Genomic DNA, 19,482 nt, shown 5'->3' with positions numbered 1-19,482 from the left:
CCTTAATTCTATTATAATGTTAAGAGCAGCAACCCATCTGAAACTTATTGTTAATAAAAAGGAAGGCATAGGGCTTCCCTGGTGGTGCAGTGGTTGAGAGTCCACCTGCCGATGCAGGGGACACGGGTTCGTGCCCCGGTCCGGGAAGATCCCACATGCTGCGGAGCGGCTGGGCCCGTGAGCCATGGCCACTGAGCCTGCGCGTCTGGAGCCTGTGCTCCACGGCGGGAGAGGCCACAGCAGTGAGAGGCCCACATAGTGCAAAAAAAAAAAAAAGAAGGCATATGTTTATACATGTATATTCATATTTAGGTACCTAAAGTATTTAAAATTAATATTGACTTTTCATTTTCCCTATTGATTATATATTAAGACAAAGGAAAAACCTACCAATTTATTTTCAATGCAATGGCTTCTATTTGCAAAAAGTATGGGTTTTTAGTATAAAGTATAGTAATCTCTGTGTTAGTTTTCTGTGACTGCTGTAACCAATTGTGTAAGCCACAAGCTTAAAGAAACACAAATGAATAACCTTACAGTGCTGTAGTTTAGAAGTCTGAAGTTGGTCTCACTGGGCTATAATCAAGGTATCAGCAGGCCCGTTCTTCTGAAGGCTCCAGGGGGAAATCATGTATCGTTCCGCCTTTTCCATCTTCCAGAGGCTGCCCTGACTCCTTGGCTCTTGGCTTCCTCCACCATCAAAGCCAGCAAAATCGGGCTGAGTCCTACTCCCACTGTTAGCTCTCTGGTTCCAACTCTTCTGCCTCCCTCTTCCGTCTTTTAAGGACCCTACAATTACAGTTACATTGGAGCCACCTAGAAACATCAGAATAATCTGCTTATTTTGATCCTTAACTAAATCACATCTGCAGAGTCCCTTTTGCCATGTAATCTAACATATTCATAGCTTCTGGGGATAAGGACATGGACATCTTTGGGGGCCATTATTCTGCCCACCGCAATCTCATAGGTAAATGTACTACTTACCTTCTGGAAGCGACATAAACAGCGTTGTGTTGATGGTTCTATCACCACCTTTGACAGAATGTATCTTTGCCATTACCAGATATTTCAGAAAAATAGAGTGAAGGGGTTTCAGTAGGACTAGGGGCCTCAGCTGTGTAGCTGTGTAGCAAGTCATTTCCCTGGGATTCCAATTCAGCACCTTCATCTGAAGAATGTGGATAGCGCTAGGGGCTTTATCTAGATCCTAGAGCTGTTCTGATAGTCGCAGAATCCTGAAAACTTTGTATACCACTTTGCAGATGAAAGAGATGGTACACTAGCTGCCCCGGTGCGTTCCAGGAACTTGAGTATGTAAAACCACAAAGAAGCATCATTTAAAAATTAAAACTTTGGGCTCTGGTGGCGCAGTGGTTGAGAGTCCGCCTGCCGATGCAGGGGACACGGGTTCGTGCCCCGGTCTGTGAAGATCCCACATGCCGCAGAGCGGCTGGGCCCGTGAGCCATGGCCGCTGAGCCTGCGCGTCCAGAGCCTGTGCTCTGCAACGGGAGAGGCCACAACAGTGAAAGGCCCGCGTACCGCAAAAAAAAAAAAAAAATTAAAACTTTCTAACAATACAAATTGCAGGAAGAGAATCTTAACTACATGAGAGAGGATGAAGTTGCTCATTTCCATTCTAAATTGGTCCTTTATCCCTATCCCCTGAGATAGGTCATTTTAATCTGTATTCATGTTTATCTTTTGTTTTGTCCTCTGCCCTGATGTTTGTTATGCTGTGGGTAGGTATTGATTCCCTTCTCATTAAGCCTGCAAACATCTAATCATTCCTATCTGTTTGGTTGTTTTCATTTTTAATAATTTACGTTTAAATTTTGGCAAATCGAATGGTCTTAATTTTGCCCTTTGAATGCCTGTGCATTCAAGTTCTTTAGGCAGATTTTCTCTCTTGCTTTTTTAATCCTATTTTGAGTTTTATAAAAATGGATGTTTCTTGTTATTCCCTGACCCATAATTTTCTTCAGTGAGCTTTTTGTTTAATTTTCTTTTGCTTTAACATTTTATTTTTCAGACACCTCTCATTGAACCTCACGTTCCTCTTCGTCCTGCTAACACCATTACCAAGGTAATGGGATGTAGGTGGGTTGATGAGCCAGCAGAGCTAGCTTCTTAAGTAACCACTGGAAGTGGTCCATATGTCAGAGCATCACATCAAGAAACTGTGGATACAGTTTCTAGAAACAGTATATATCGGTGTGTCTCAGTTCTCAGTGTAAAACAGTGACATGTCACACGAGTGAACAATGCAAATGTAAAAGTGGATTGTATTTTTCAAGTAAAAGTCAGATTGGAAAGTGATTTAGTGATGCATCTGGTTTGTTTTCCATCTATAAACTCTCCTTTCTCTTCCCCTCCTCCCATCTGATTAAAATTCAGGTTCCTTCAGAGAAGATCCTCAGGGCTGGAAAAATATTACGAAATGCCATTCTCTCTCGAGCACCTCACATGATAAGAGATAGAAAATACCACCTAAAGACATACAGGTATGTGCAATAATTCTAAAGGCTATGGCCCCCTCAGATTAGTGATTAGTGAAGTTAGAACAAACTTGTGTTTCCCTGTTTTCCATCCATGGGCAGCATGTTTTATAATCCTCCAGGTTCTGGAAGTTAAGCTTGTCTTGGATCCCCACTTAACTCTAATTAGCCCTCATATTCCCAGGAGTTACTCCTAAACTAATTTGCTTAGACATTGCTTTAACTGTGATGAACATAGAAAACTTCTGTAATTCTGTTTGCTGAAGTGTATTTTAGGAACACTACTAGATTTAGATGAGATTCAACTAACATTTACTAAGTGTTCATTTGTACTTGAAGCCCTGTACCAGGCCACTTTATATATATATGTTATCTCATTTCATCCTCATCACAACCTGCGAGGTAGGTGTGTGGCCACTTTTCAGATGATAAAACTGAGGCTCAGAAGAGATTAAATAGTTTTCCTTGACCAAGTCACAAATCTAGTGAATGGCAGTGCCAGGATTTAAACCAAGGTTGGTTTATTTGCAAGTTTCATTCATTCATTCTGTCATTCATTCATTCCACACATTTATTAAGTACCTACTGGGCACCAGGCATTATTGTGTTCCAAACCCTAAGGATACAGGGGTGAAAGAAATATAAAATGCCCTTTACATAATTTACTTTCTAATGTAGGATTTCATTCTAGTATGCATATAATAAGATATGCAACTCTGTTTCACCTCTGTAATCATATAGAATAAAGACCCATTCTAGCTGCCACTGGAGTTAAGAAATGATAAAGACAGGGGCTGTATGATTTAGTCGACCTTCTGGAATGACTGAACCATGGTGGGTAAATGAAGGATTCATGTCTAATCTTTAACTTTTGATTTTTATCAACTCAGCAGCAGTTTAGGAACTAGAACGTCCTGTCTATGGCACAAAAGGCTTCACTCCCTCTCCCTGCGCCCACGGTTCAGACTCACAGCCCTCTTTCAGCAATCAGTCGGACTCTCTCATTTAGCCTTGTTTAGACATGACCTCAGAACCCATCAGACTTAGCATGAGTCAAAACCCATTTGACTCACATGAACCAAATTCATAAGACACAGTGAAAAGCTAGAATACAAATTTTAAAGTTACCACAAAGGATACATATATATATCTTTCTAGTGACCGTCAACCATGATAGTACCTGTAAAATTATACCTGGTTTACCCTAGAGCAAACCTTCCAGTATACGTACCTCAAATCCAGTCTCTTTCCCAAGGACAGAGATGGAAACATGTTGCAAATGCTTTCTCTTTGGATCACTTTTTCGGCACTCCCTGCAAACTAACACTCTTCTGCTTGCATTTGTCATGAATATGCTTATAAGACCAAAACTGGCAGCTTGTTACATTTAGATTGGCCTCTTCTTGATAGAATTCTGGAAATGAGATGGGATTTGAGAAACACTTTAATCAGTAGCGTACTCCTCTTAGGGCATGTTCCCTCTCTTAAGACCGATTGCTCCCCTTGCCCTTTTAATGGGGATATTTACCAGCTACCATTTTGGTTGATTACATTTGGAAGCCTTTTCCTTCAACTCTGGAAGTTCATTCTTTTTTTGGCATCTGTAGTTCCTACACACTGTTACAGTTTTGAGGGAAGTAAAGGTTAAACTCATGTGTCCATGTCCTCAGAGAGAGTTCAAACTCTTTAACTCATTAAGTAGATCTCAGACATCTCATACAGCTAAAGGACCTTTTTCTTTTTACATTTATATTCCCTTAGTTTAAGATGTGATTATGCTTTCCCAAGTGTTGACTTGCATTAGGGAAATTCCATTAAAGATGTCATCTTTGGTGACAAATAACTGGAGCTAGAAGTCAGAAACCATAATCTCTTTCTTGCACCATAGTCCTAAGATTTTAACCCCCTGAAATATAGGTGTTACATCTATTCCGCACCCTATGACACAAATTAATGATCTGTTGATAATGACCCGTGGACGCAACCGGAAGCCAGAGGCATGATTTCTTTTTCCTGCAGGACATTTTGAGTGCCTGGTCCCAGATCTTGTTTCCAGTCCCATCCTCTCCCTCCCTCCTGTTTTCACCTGCCGCCACTTCTACCATTACTGCAGTGCAAAGGGATTGAAGTCTCCCCAGATGCAGCATCACCCCCAGTGATCACCACACTAGAGATCAGCTGTCGATTTTAAAATAGCTAAAGATCATTAATAGAGAGGAAACCCGGTGATTCCACCAGCCACAAGTGGCACAGCTGTGTGTCTTTGTTCTGTGTTCTGACTGCAAGACTCTCACACCCTGTCCCAGGGCCGAGAGGCTCTGGGATCATCTCAACACCATACGCTCTTTTTAGTAAAAGTAATCATTGAATTAAAAGCCACATGAAATTGATTTTTTTATACTTTTACATGACTTTTCCCATTAATAAATTCTCAAATTAGATGAGGAACATGACACATCATACTTTGGTTCACAATGAATAGTAACTAGGTGCCTCTTTGCCTATTGAAGCTCTAAAGTGTAGGTATGGACTGTAATCAGAGCAGTCCTAGAAATCTAACAGCTTTCTCAGGACATCCTCCTTGTGGTGTATTCTTGGGTCAGACCCGAATCAGGACATCCCAGGAGTTCTGATAGATTTCAGAGTTCCTGGAGTCTTAGAACTGGACATGGCCTTTGAAGCCATCTTTTCCTCCTCTTTTCTTTTACACATGAAAAAACTGAGAACCAGAGATTTGAAACGATATGGCCGGAGTCACACAGCTAATAAGTAGTAGACCTGGTGCTGGATCTCATGACTTCTCCCAGGCTAGGCTCTTCCTAAAGTGCACCGGCACTGGGAATCTCCTCCAGTCCACACTAGAGAGGAGCTCCCTGGGCTGGAACCAGCCTTAGTGCCCCAGAGATGGTGGCATCCTCAGCACAGGAGGGGAGGTCACCAGTGACTCAGACCCAGCTGCAGGCAGCCAGCTGCTCTGAAACTCCCTGCTTATTCCCGTCCCTTGGGATTCCTCCCCCGGACTTCAAGATCCCATTTCCTCCGTTGAACAGTCATGCCACGGACACCCCTCTCCCCACTGAAGGTTTCCTAATACGTGTGTATAGTTATATGTTTCCGAAGTAACGCACGTAGTTTGCCCATCCTGACCAGCTTACCACAGAGGGTCATCATAGGGATGAACGCGTGCCTGTACAGAAAGGATCTGGAGCTCTTCAGATGACAGGCTCTGTCGAAGTGCAGATGCTCATTGCATCACACTTTTTTCAGAGATTCGCGTCGCTAATTGCTTGTTTCTCCCAGCACCCCTCTGAGGAAGCTCAGTAGTATTACTTGAAAACAGAAAGTGCTATATAATTTTGCATTTACACATAGCCTTTCACGGAGCACCTCCTAGGGCCTCACAAACCTGAACTCACTCCTCAAAAGGCTCCGGTGAAGGAAGTCAGAATTATGCTTTGCCTTCATTTGACACTGAGATTTTTCTGGGACCGGCTCAAGAGTTTCTGGCCCTGGGATTCTCTTGCCAGGTCACGCTCCCCGTCTAGCTGCCCTTTAGTCTCCCCTGGGGCTGCTGCCTGTAATGCTCTTTCGCTTAGCCAGCCTTGCCTAGAAGGTTCTCTCGTGAGTTGAGTGGTTTTATTGGTTTGTACAAAAGTTTGAGAACCTGAGGCCACATCACGCAGTGCTTTGTTTGCCATGAGACCTCTTAGGGTGGAAGAGCGTGGAGCCCTGTGGGAGGGTCTCCTCTCAGAAGCCATCTCCCGTCCTTCATCTGCAAGGGGGTGACTTCCCCTCCTTTGTGTCCTCCCGCTCCTTAGACAATGCTGCGTGGGGACCGAGCTGGTGGACTGGATGCTGCAGCAGACTCCATGTGTTCACTCCCGAATTCAAGCTGTTGGCATGTGGCAAGTCCTGGTAGAAGACGGTGTTCTCAACCACGGTAAGATGAGCCACGGTCCCTGGAAAACCCTCAAGAAATGCTAGGAAGTGCACTTCCCTAGGTAGGTTGTGGCTGAACTCCCACATGGGCCAGAAAGAATTACGATCCCTTTAGGGACACGCAGAGCTAGCATCTTCATTCAGCAGTACAGATGCAGCAAGTGGATGCCGTTGACTGCAGTGTTCCACCATTGTACCTTCCTAACTTGGGAGAGCGGATGAAGGCAAAATGAAATTGAAACCCGAGTGCATCAGTTCCAATTATGTTTATTAGTTTGCATTCACGGTTCATCAATAGCATGGTTATACTCTGAGCATTGCATAGCAGTCCTGATGCAGGGGCCGACGGAAGAGCAACAGAGCGTGTGGCCGGGCTGATAACATGAAAGAGAGTACCGAATTCAGAAGCTGAGTTTTCTGGGAGAGCCAGTTTTTTTGTACCCACACGTAATATCAGGAGTGTGCTCTGTGGCGTAGCCCCTGATAGCCACAGGGGCTCTCGCTGAGCAGAGTAGCTATTCAGGACTGGAGTGGAACTGTGATTGAACTCCTCATGCCATTTGTTTAAAGATCACTTCTCCAAACTGACAAACTATTAAAATCATTCCTTTAATTTTTAAATACCTGGGAATCTAATGATGCTCTTGCCAGTGTTTTCACAGACTTTACTGTGTATACAGATCACCTGGAACTCTTGTTAAAATGCGGATTCTGATTCAGCAGGGCCGGGATGGGTCCAGAGAGTCTGCATTTCCAAAAGCTCCCAGACGACGCTGATGCTGCAGTTCCAGGGATCATATTTTGAGCAGCAAGGATCCTCCCACTCCTTATCTTTGGATAGGGTTGATGCTCCGTCCTGAAAAGGGGCTTAAGAGCTTTAAGACACAGAGATGAGGGATTCTAAGCCAAGTTTATGACTTTGTCCTACTGAGATCTAAATCTTCTTGTTTAAAGGGAATAAGAGAAAAAAAAAAAACTCTTTAAAACTTGAACTGGAAGGAAATTACCATAATATCCTAGGGGTATGTGACCTAGATGTTTGGTATATGACCTAGATGCTTGGTCCTGTCAGCTTTGTTCAGACAATTTAATTTTTTAACTGCAGACAGACGTGTTTATAAGCAGTACACATAGAAAGAAAAACATCAATTCTGATCCTGACGATGTCGGGTTTTCTGTTTTTTGCTAAGTCTGTACTTTGAAACAAACAAACAAACATTATAGAGCATGATCTGGTAGTTGGTTATTTTCCTGTTTAGGACGGATATCCCACATGCTAGAAAATGTCACCAAGGCAATTCTTGCTGGTCAGAGTGCTCATCTCAGCAAAGCTGGCAGGTTCTCATAAGAGAGTCCCAGGGCAGCTCAGGAGATGGGCGGGTCAGAGAGGGCTGTGAGGTGCATGACTGCAGCCCGGAGGTCGCATCCTACAGCTGCACCCGCCTGGGTGAGGCCGAGGGAGACGGGTGAGGAGTCTCACCACTTTGCTGCCACTTGGCTCTCTTGCCCGACACCGTCCATCCGTTTCTGGTAAACGGGCCCGTGAGGCAGAGGTGCAGCAGCTGACGCTTGCCTCCGTGTTTCCCCTAGTGGACCAGGAGCATCATTTCCAAGATAAATATTTATTTTATCGATTTCTGGATGATGAGCATGAGGATGCCCCTCTGCCTACAGAGGAGGAGAAAAAGGAGTGTGACGAGGAGCTGCAAGACACCATGCTGCTGCTGTCGCAGATGGGCCCCGACGCCCACATGAGGATGATCCTCCGCAAACCGTGAGTGAGACCGTGCGGCTCCCCCTGCTGGTCACCCGTGCAAAGGTGCACACCTGGGCGGAGGAAAGCAAGGCTGACTTCAAAAGACGTGCCCGGGCTTCCCTGGCGGCGCAGTGGTTGAGAGTCCGCCTGGCGATGCAGGGGACGCGGGTTCGTCCCCCGGTCCAGGAAGATCCCACATGCCGCGGAGCGGCTGGGCCCGTGAGCCATGGCCGCTGAGCCTGCATGTCTGGAGTCTGTGCTCCGCAACGGGAGAGGCCACAGCAGTGAGAGGCCCGCGTACCACAAAAAAAAAGATGTGGCCTTCCTTCCCCCAGGGCCAAAGGAGAGATGCTGAAGGAGTGACAGATATGTCTGCCTCTTGTGTTTGAGCCAGATAGTTCCACTTCCCTTTTGCATGAGTTAAAGCTAGAGAGATTTTTCGCAGTTGGCTCGGGGTGTCAGAACTGGGTACACGTATTAAATGACCTTTGGTCCATGACAAACAAACTGCTCTGCTTCTTGTGCCAGACTGTGGAAGCCCCTTTCTTCCTGATGCAATAGGACAGAGGTCGTCAGAACCATTAGACCTCATACCTGTGCTTGTATGCCTCCTTTCATTCATTCAGCACATACTTTCACCCCATGCGGAGGCTTCTGCTCCTTAGCTTAAAGACACATTCTTTTTTTATTTTTTTTTAATTGAAGTATAATTGATTTACAATATTGTGTTAGTTCCTGGTGTACAACGAAGTGATTCAGTTTTATATTTTTTTCAGATTATTTTCCACTGTAGGTTATTGTGAGATATTGAATATAGTTCCCTGTGCTCTACAGTAAATCCTTGTTGTTTATCTGTTTTATGTATAGTAGTTTGTATCTATTAATCCCATAGTCCTAATTTATCCTCCCCCCTCCCTTTCCCCTTTGGTAACCATAAGTTTGTTTTCTATGTCTGTGAGTCTTTCTGTTTTATATATAGATTCACTTGTATTACTTTTTAGATTCCACATATAAATGATACCATATAATATTTGTCTTTCTCTGAGTTACTTCACTTAGTATGATATACTCTGGGTCCATCCATGTTGCTGCAAATGGCATTATTTCATTCTTTTTTATACCTGAGTGATATTCCATTGTGTGTGTGTGTGTGTGTGTGTGTGTGTGTGTGTGTGTGTGTATCTATATATACCACATCTTCTTTATCCATTTATCTGTTGATGGACATTTAGGTTGTTTCCATGTCTTGGCTATTGGGAATAGCGCTGCTATGAACACAGGGCTGGATGTATCTTTTCGAATTAGAGTTTTTATCTTAAGGGCACATTCTTAAGAGAACACCACTGCTCCATTAAACTCTTCAAGGCCTCCAGTCAGCCAGTGAGGTGTTCCCTCCCTTCCAGCGCAGTGGAAACCCACCTGACCATCAGCTAAAGTTGAGGACTCCATGAGTTTTATCTGATCAATCCAGAAAGAGTGTATTGAGCCCCTCATCTGTTCAGGGCACTCAGCTAATTGCCACAGGGCATATGAAGAAGGGTATATGCCTCAGTCCCAACCTCAGGGAGACCTTTTCAATGAGGGGTGACTTGGCCCCTGGATCTGAAACCACTGCACACAGAGCTTATGTTTTTCTGCTGGAAACGAAATCCCTCTCCACCCGGCAACCGGTGCGCGCCAGCTGTGGGTGTCGGCTCCGAGTCACTGGCTTGGCCGACCTCCATTCGTCAGCGGGGCTCGACAAGAGCCTTATACTTTGCCCGTCTCGCGTGTCCCCTGGGCGCTTCCAAGAGCGAGGTGTCCCTCAGACCAGCTTCCCGGCGTGGGCCCCGCACACCAACTCACAGCAGCCTCTCACCGCACCCTCCTTCCCTTTCCCCAGGATTCCCCCCTTTCCCTTGCCCTTACTCCATGCTGCAAAAAGGCTCTTCAGCATAGCTCATTTTTTGGTCACACCGTGACCCCTTTGTCACAACTTCCTCTCGGGTCTCAATGTCCTGCGCCGTGTGTTTCAGAGGCCTTCCCTCCACCCAGTTAGCGTCGTCATCCTTAACTCCAGAGCCATGGTTTTTAGCTCCTTTAACCTCAAAACGCTTTCTTCAAACAAAACTGTTGCTGGAAAATCCAAAATATCCAACAGAAAACCCAGAGCTTCACTGACCTTCATGCGTCGTAGTCAAGAAAACTGCCCAGGAATTTGTTTTCTCTGCCCTGAAGGACCACAGGGGTTGGGGAGCGACGGGAGAATCCCCAGGCCTTGGGGAACTCCGATGAAGGCCCCCACTCTAAACCGTGTCCTCCTTCCTGTCAGACTGCTTCCCCTCTCTCTTCCCCACACCCCCGTGTCTTACTGTCCTTCGTTTACCTCATCATTTGCTGGCTTCATCCCTTCTTGCTCTTCTTGCTGCCATCTTCATTCAAGCCCACATCACACAGTGGTTCTGAATCAGATGGGGACAGCCCCTAGGGGCATCAGGAAATGTGGGATGCTGAACGCACACCAGTACCTAGAACCCTCCAAAACAAGCTGCCCTGAAAAGAATGCCCCTGTTGAGAAACATTATTGGAAACTGCGAGTTTCTTAAAGGCAAAGACATAGCTCATTTTACTTCATTCATTCATTCATTTAGTCATTTAACCAATATTTATTGAACATCTATTTTGTCCTAGATACTATGTTAGTTGCAAAGGCTGCAGCATTGAACTAGAGGGTTGCACCTCCTTCCTGGAGCTTTCTGTCTGGGACAGAAGACAGACTGTAAACAACTAGTTATGCAAGTAATCATTTAATCACCACTGCACTACATGCTACAAAGGAAAATGTAGTGTATGTTGATAGAATGTAATATGGAGAGGGAAATTGAACTTGTTGTGGAAATTAGAAAAGGCTGTATCCCTAGCTCTGTGCATTACACCAAGCTGACCGTCAGTAAACCTTTGCTTAGTGAATGAATGAATAAATGAACATTTAGCCCCAGCTCTGATGTTCCCTCAGCTCTCCCTTGCTTCAAGGGAGACAGAAATGCCATTCAATTCACAAACATTTTTGAGCATCTACCAAAGATGTTTTTAAAAAGTAGCAAAATGGTTCATGCCTTTGGAGAGTTGCTAATCCAATGGGATAGGCACTCCCAAATTAGATTCAGATGCAACAAACATATATTGAGTGCTGGTTGTGTGCAAAGCACCACGCAAGGGATGTTTGTGCTAATTGTTTGACTCACCCTCCCAAGAGCCTAAGAGCTGGGTTCATGAGTTACCCTTAGAAATAGGAGCCTGTACTTGTGCTTCTCTTTTCTTCCATACAGCATTGAATCGCATGATCCTTGGCAGCCCAAAGATTCTTCAGAGAAAATTACATTCCAACGTTTGGACTTTTTTAACCTATCACTGGCTGCTAAAGTACAGGTTTCACCCGTATCCCGAGGTACATCATTTTGGGCGCCCTTGGGATCTTCCCATCTTTTCAGGTTTTATGCAACCTCAAATGTTGGAACTGGGCTGGTAATTCTTTTGACTTCGTACTCTTAGATTTCCTTTCTAAGAGGGGAATGACAGCCCCTAAGAAATGGAAAAGTGAAAAAGAAGGAATCTAATTCTATGAGACAGACTTTCAAACTATACACACACACACACACACACACACACACACACAAAACACCATTTTTTTGATCTGATAATAACCTTTGGAGCTTCTACTTTACTTAAGTGGAAAGAAAATAAGCTGAGATTATCAAGAATTGATGGTATCACTGCTGTCCTTGAAGAAAGCGGCCGAGCACTTTGCTCCTGGGAACGTGAGGGCATGTTCACAGGTTCTGTAAATGTTGACTTTTTACTGCCCAAACTGCCAAGTCATTAAGAAATATGGAGGCGTGAGATGCATTGGTTCCGTATTGACCGGGGCAAGACCCCCCAGTATAGAAACTCAGCACAGCTGCATTTTATAATAGTCACCACTACCAGAGAGGTTGCAGAACTCTGATAATTACTGAGAAAGAAATAACACAATATTCTTTGATGAGAAGATTACTTTGAGAATTTGATTGTATAATGAAGATGTTGCTTTGAAAGGTACTTCCTATTGTTCTGAATCTGAGACTCACTAGCAAAAAAAAAGTGTCACTTGTTTTGACAGGCTACTTAGAAAAATTCTCTGTTTATTACATTAACTGCAGCATTTTAACTGTCAGACTATGAAAGAATGTTCTGCAGTTTAAAAAACAGAATAGAGCTTCAGGGGAAATTTTTTGGCACACTCTTGTTGCTATTGGTATTGAAAAAAAAAACATACATTCTGAATGCGAAATTAGCTTTTTATGTGGTGGCAGGCAGAGTGGCTCACAATGCCCATCCCGGTTTTACAGGTGCAGACCTGGATGGCATTTGGGGGCAAGTGCTATAGAACAGTGGCAGTTTGATGGTGCTGTTGCTGCAGCTTCCAGACAGGGCCATCAAACCTAAAATGAGCTCTTGGAGCTTATTGTTTTGATTTTGCTTTGTTTAAAAGTCTAAAAACAAGAGGTTACCCTACAGCAAATAGATACAGTGGAGACCCTTACCAGCAGAAACATGGACTCTGGCTACCTTTGAGCAGGTACTTTGGAGAGGGGCCATGGGCAAAGAGATGTGGAATGAGCAGGTAAGCAGGATGTTATGAACTTGAGGCCATCTGGATAAAAAGAGACTTCAAGGAGACAGAGAAGGCCCTTGCCGTACAAGCCTCCCAACTTCTCCTTCCAAGTAAAGTGAGACCTAGTGCTGCACTGTTTAGAATGATCTATCAGAAACCAGCCTAAAGGCGGGAGGGAAATGAAGGAGATGCCATTTCCCAAATCTAATTCTAGGTCTGTCTGCAATTTTGAAATTCCCTAAAAGCCTAGAAGCTTAAGACAGTTGGGCCTGAGCAGAAGGGGGGAAAAAAATGAAATTAAAAAAATATATAGGGCTTCCCTGGTGGCGCAGTGGTTGAGAGTCCACCTGCCGATGCAGGGAACACGGGTTCGTGCCCCGGTCCGGGAAGATCCCACATGCTGCGGAGCGGCTGGGCCCGTGAGCCATGGCCGCTGGGCCTGTGTGTCCAGAGCCTGTGCTCCGCAACGGGAGAGACCACAACAGTGAGAGGCCCGCGTAGCGCAAAAAAAAAAAAAAAAAAAAAATATATATATATATATATATATATATATATAAACACATAAGAGAATTGTTGGTAGGTTATGGAGTCTTCCAAATGGGTCAGAAACTCATAAGCTTGAGTTCATTTATTTCATGTGATCAAGTAATATTTTCTAACATATCCTATGGGGCATAAGATTGAAAGGAAACAATTTAAGATAATCAAGTGACATGAGAAAATACCAGAAGGGGGAAGGAGGGTTGTTTATCAGGCAATTGGCTACATTAAGACAGCCTCCACCCTCTGTTCCACACACTTGCTCTAGAGGGCACTTGAGAGGCTATGTGTTTTCGTTAGCAGAGCCGGCTTTTTTTTTTTTTTTCTTCTTCTTCTTTTTTTTTGCGGTACGCGGGCCTCTCACTGTTGTGGTCTCTCCCGTTGCAGAGCACAGGCTCCGGACGCGCAGGCTCAGCGGCCATGGCTCACGGGCCCAGCCGCTCCACGGCATGTGGGCTCTTCCCAGACCGGGGCACGAACCCGCGTCCCCTGCATCGGCAGGCGGACTCTCAACCACTGCACCACCAGGGAAGCCCGAGCCTGCTTTTAGTAGGGTCTTTACCTGTCCAAGCTGTTTTGGAGGGTGTGAAATTTGAAATCCTGATAGTTACAGGGAAATGTGTTTCCTCAGGGGAACCCAGATTAGCAAGCCTAAAATGAGTGGTGCCTAGGGGTTTGATTTCTGTTGAGATATGTCAAGAGAATGTTCAGAGTTATGAAGTCCATCCTCAGATGCAAATCAGATGAAAAGAGAAGCATGACTGAAAGACCTAATCTTTATGAAATTTAAAAAAAAAAAAGATTTTATTGTGATTCTTTTTCTTCACTGCGTGGCCAACTTTGCCTTTGTTTTTCCTGGAAAGATTTCTGTGCCCTAAGTGTAAGCTTGTGGAATTTACCAGAAGAAATGATTGCAGTAAGTGGGCCGTTCGTTCCTTGAGTTTAGATTTGCCTCTCCCCTAGGAAAGCAATTTACCACTTATGCCTCATGTTTACACGCCCGGGAACCCAGCCATTGGATTGCTGCCATTAGGATTCAGATCTGGGAGACAGAAAGATGGGTGTAGCTGCCGTTTACAGTTTAGGGATCATTATTGGATCGCCTCAAGATTTGTATGACTTTTTACTGTTAAAGTCAATCTGTTCCTCGTTTAGAAAATTTGGAAACTACTGAAAAGAGTCAAAGAAGAATAAATAACAACTGCCAATCACATCTTCCAGAGATAATTATTATTAACGTTTCGGTGCCTGTCCCTCTGGTTATTTTTCAGTCCCTAACTTTTTACACTTAATAATATGTCACGGCATTCTCTTTTAACCTTAAGTATTTTTTAAAGGTGGTATTTTTAATAGGTGCATAGTAGTCTATCCTCTGAATGTTCCTCAGTGCATTCAGTTTCTCATGGTGGATGTTTAGGTTGATTCTCAAGCCCTTTCTTCTTAAGGGCAGCAGAAAATAATATTCTAGTGCTCTTCTTCCCAGAACAAAGAAAGAATTCCTAGCCTGGCAGGGGTGCAGGAGTGGGGTTGTGGCTAGAAAGGTGTCCAGATAGTTCCAGCAGGGAAGCGAAGGAGTGCCCAGACCAGGAGTGCTGGTAAATGTGGCTGGAGAGTTAGGCTGAGGTCAGATTGAAGAAGGTCTGCTTCTGTGTTCCTTGGATATTATTTTATAGCCATTTGGGGCACCGTTGACTGGTTTAAAGGGAGATGTGGCATGGCCAGCTTCGCGGTAGGTAGGTTTCTCTGCTATCTGTAGAGAACGGATTGGAGGAGCTGAGACTAAAGATAGAACGCCAGATATTGAGTTTTATGAGATTACAATTAATTATATTTTAAGAATTTAATGACAGCATTTGAGATACATGCATTTGACCTAAGAGTCTGCTAAATAAAGTGAAAGTAATATTAAGCACAAGAGCCCCGGATTCTAGTATTACCAAGTTACCAGTAAGTCCCCCAACATCTCCAGATTACAGATCTCTTAAACTATAAATTTAATACCTGCTTACTCTCTCCCAGTTTCACAAAGGGACTGTGAATGGAAAAACAAATGCAATAGTATTTAATCGCAGCCAACATTTATTGAACACACGTGTGCTAGGCACTGTGTTCAACAGTTGTCTAATTCAATTCTTTCAGCAGAACCATGAGGTAGTTATTAATATTATCCGTATTTTACGGATTAGGCAAGTGAAGCTTAGGTTAAGTCACTTGCCTGTGTTCATCCTGAAAGTCGTGGACTCAGGATTTGGTCCAGGTCTTTCTGACTCTGGATCCTGTGTTCTGTTCTGTGGTCTACCACCTATCCCAGGCCAAAAAGGCTTCAAAATGGTCTCTTGGCTTTGTTCTTTGAGCATTACTGAGGGAAGATGTCATGGAAATCTGATTCTAAAATAATTATTGCAGAGTAGTCTCATCTCATTAAGTTATTACTGTATAGACCTGGATGAGGTACACATGTACTGTAGAAAAAAATTATATCAACACACTAGCCAGGATCACAAACAAAACTTAACAACTAAAAATGAGTCACGCTATACGTTTTATATAGTGACCTCACATATATCACCTCTTTGAACCTCAGAATAACTATGAACTGAGTAGGACTAATGTTATTATCCACAATTTACAGATGGAGAAATTGAGCTTAGTAGATGGCGAGTGTCTTCTTTAACATCACACAGTAGTATATGTGGCTGAACCAGGAACTGAGCCCAAGTCTGCTTACTCCAAATCCAGTTTCATTCACTTCTTTCATGGATAATAATCTTTCCTCTCTAATAGATTGCCTAAACTTCTTCCTCTCTGGTGGCTTTACTGAACAAGCAGTGGAGTCCAAAGAAATATGGATAATCTATCTGTCCCTGATTCATGAAGAATTAATTTTTATAAGGAAAAATAATATATCCACATAGCGTCTGCTCAAAAAACATTTGCATTTTCTATCTGACATGTATGTCTTATACACAAAGGCAGGTTGCTATACTATCTGCTTCTATCCAAATTTGTTTGTTTTTCTCAAGTTGCTGCTTAAGTGTTTTAAAGGGAAATATTTATAGTTGTACCTTTTAAAAGGTTTAATGGTACACTTCTATCGTGCCCTTATAGTAAACACTTCTGCTGGGAGAATTTCTGGCATACTCGGTTTCTAAACATGAAAAACCTCAAATCACACTGTCCCCAAAACACTTAGCCCTCAGAGGCCCTGAATCACAGAACCCTTACCCCATGTCCTGTTGGGGATGACTTCATTTCTCTCAAATATTCATGAAGCTTTTACCCTTAACTGCAGTTGTAAACTGTATTCATTTCCAACTTCACGAAGAAGGGAAGAATCCCCGTGTGCACAGGCTTTGCTATCAGAACTAGAAAATGCCTAATTGTATCTGATAAGCTTAAGATGTCCTTTTCTGGGTTAAAGGTAAGGTGAGGGGTGGTGGTGTGGCAGGGAAGCGAGCAGACAGAGCTGGGCAGGACACCTTAAATGGCAAGTCACCAAGCTCCTGGAATGACTCAAACCCTTAACTGCTAACTGTTAGGAAGCAAGGGTCCTGGGAGGTGAAAAGAGAAAGAAACAAACATGTTGTGCTGGTTTTTTAGACAAGGGGGTGGAAAACCACACCAAATTTTCCTTTAAGGGAAGGGGGGTGAGGTGAGATCTCAAGATCTGAAGAGTGTTGGGAAATGATCCACGCTTGAGAAATGACTTGAAAGCAGGAGAGTCAGGTGGGTTGAGGTGAAGTGTTGCCACCAAAATAAAGCATTCCACCCCCAAGAAAAAAAGAATAAAGCGTTTCCTTTATTTTGACGCGTGATCAGGTCTTGCTTAGATATTTATAACATTGACTTTTCTGGGTATTTTCCCCATGCACCAGGGAATACGTCTACTAGGCGACAGTTCTCGAAGAACTGGGTCTTTTCACCTGCCTAGGTTACCACTGGCCATGCCAGTGTGCATGCTTCGTGCCTGGACGAATCCCTCATTTTATCCACGTTCCAGTAACTGAGTTGCTCTGTCTCTGACCTTGATAAATTCCTTGATAAAACTGTATTTACCAGCAGCTTCCAATATCACCTGAGTCCTCCCATCCTTTAATGTATAAAATGCCTCTCCCTCCATCCCCGTTTATTATCTTGTCTGTAACTAAGGCATTGCTGCCGGAATGCATCCCCTGCAGAAACTAGGCCTTTCCACAGCAGGATCCAACACATCCACATCAATGTGGCACCACGCAGATTTGTAAAGAAGCAGGGATGCCTAATACCTCTCCCTGTGACATCTGGAGAAGGACGAGTAAAGACCAGGTACATTCACCGGCTGCCACTCAGAGCAGCCGGGAGAGTCAATTCACTTCCCCAGCCTCGCATGTCCTCTGTGAAGGTGCGTTGGGAGTTCCCTCCTCCCGCGCGGGGCACAGTGTTCCCTTGACTCTTGAAAGCCAAATTGCCTTCAGTCCTTGGGCCCCTTTCATTACTGTTGGAACAGGCTGGGGGCTGATCTGCAGGATCTCTTCTCCAGTTTTCTCTCTGTCCGCCCCACAAAGACCAAAGCATGAGAGGTACTTAATGCCACTGTTTGCCACGACGAGCCCGCTTTTGTTCAGTGATCGTGGTAGGGAAGGCTCCATGTTAGATGTGGTGTCGGACGCTCTTCCGGGGGGTGGGGTACATGGAGAGGAGAGAGCTTTCGTCTGTTTCCAGAGCAGAGAGGTGAGTCTCTTCTGAGACGCTAGATGGCACAGCGGCTCTGAGCGGGCGGCTCCGGCTTGGCTGGGCTTCTTCTGTCACTGCGGCCACAGAGTCCACTGGGATGGGGGAGGGGCTCCCATTTGATTTGGTGGACGCAGGCTGGCCACACCGACTTTCACTCCATCTGGCCTAACGGCACGTCCACGGAAACACCTCGTGGCGCACCTCTCCCGAACGCTTTTGCCGCTTTGTTAACTGTGAATATGCTCATTTTCTAAAGCGAGTCTCTTCACGCCCTGCAGTCCTGACTTCTCTCACCTTGTTAAAACATGTGCTGTAGACAGGACCAAAAAGTTGGTTCCGACCTGGGTGGATCGCCCAGGGACAGTGGCCTGCCCTGTGATGACACTGACCACTGTAGACCACAGGCTCGTTTTTGTTTTGTTTTGTTCCTTTTTTCCCTTTTATTCGGGATGTTATTTAGGACTCGCAGACTAAACCGTTTCTAGGCTTTGTTCCGTTCTGTTTCAAATGGCTGTCCCGGGCTTCTCCAGGGCATCCAGCAAGCCCTGTGGAAGTCTGTATTTCTTCGTTTTGGTTATTGAGGAATGGAGGTCCAGGGGTAGAATAAGTTCCACGTGGGTCTCTGCAGGTTGGCCATCCACACTCCCACCCCTGTGAAGGCAGCGGGGGCCATGCTTCCGGACAGGCCTTGCTTTATCAGAGACGTGAGGGGGGCAGGCAGGGTGAAGCCACTACCATCTTCCCGCTGGTTGCCAAACGAAGGAGGCTCTCCCAGAACAGAGCCCTTCCCGGGAAGTCCCTCCTGGGAGAGCTGCCACTGCTTTCCGTCCTCTGTGTCTGGCAGGAGGGCCCAGGCCTCTGCTTCCTTCTCAGGCTCCTCTGGAGCAGGTCTCGAGCTGTAGCCTGGCAGTGAACCCTGGGGCAGGCTGCCGCTCAGCGCGTAGAGTGGGAGAGGGGCCCAGCGGCCCCCTGTCCTGAGTGGAGCAGTATTTTGATGAGCCCTGGGACCCTCTCCTGCCCTTGTCTTACCAGCAGGGCTGTCTCCCTCCTGTGATGGTCTCTTCCGTGAGTCCAGAGCTGTGTCTGCCTCCAGACACATCTTAGCCATTCTATCCCTATCTGCTTCCTATCACCCAAGAATTCCTGAAACTCTCATGTCCACGGAGAGTGCTATGTTATGGTTTGTCGTGGTGAGGTTACTGATTTTCAGTGCTGTTTTGGATTTTTAAATATCTTTCCTATCAGACCTTTAGCATGGCAGACAAAATTCTGACCATAAAAAGGGTCCTACCCAACAGGTGCTGCTTGGCCTTTCATGGTCATCTCTGTCCAGGCCCCCACTGATCTGGACTTAGTTAGACTGAATAAGTTCAGCTGGTCTAAAATGGTAACTTCTTAAAAC

At 44.8% G+C, this 19,482-nt stretch overlaps 1 protein-coding gene across 3 annotated transcripts in view; it reads left to right on the top strand.

Moving 5' to 3' along the window:
- RAPGEF4 (Rap guanine nucleotide exchange factor 4) overlaps nt 1-19,482 on the top strand; it is a 317,013-nt gene that overhangs the window by 228,725 nt on the left and 68,806 nt on the right. For all 3 annotated transcript variants that reach the window (XM_073807568.1, XM_019923308.3, XM_073807569.1), the window contains 4 exons: nt 2,034-2,087; nt 2,399-2,505; nt 6,318-6,439; nt 8,029-8,212. In XM_073807568.1, the coding sequence (XP_073663669.1) occupies nt 2,034-2,087; nt 2,399-2,505; nt 6,318-6,439; nt 8,029-8,212 (467 nt within the window). The remainder of the gene's footprint in view (nt 1-2,033; nt 2,088-2,398; nt 2,506-6,317; nt 6,440-8,028; nt 8,213-19,482) is intronic.

The sequence above is a fragment of the Tursiops truncatus genome, chromosome 7 (genome assembly GCF_011762595.2).
Source record: "Tursiops truncatus isolate mTurTru1 chromosome 7, mTurTru1.mat.Y, whole genome shotgun sequence".
Lineage (NCBI taxonomy): Eukaryota > Metazoa > Chordata > Mammalia > Artiodactyla > Delphinidae > Tursiops > Tursiops truncatus.
The sequence above is the reverse complement of the archived record's forward strand: the minus strand, read 5'-3'. Positions and strand labels throughout refer to the sequence as shown.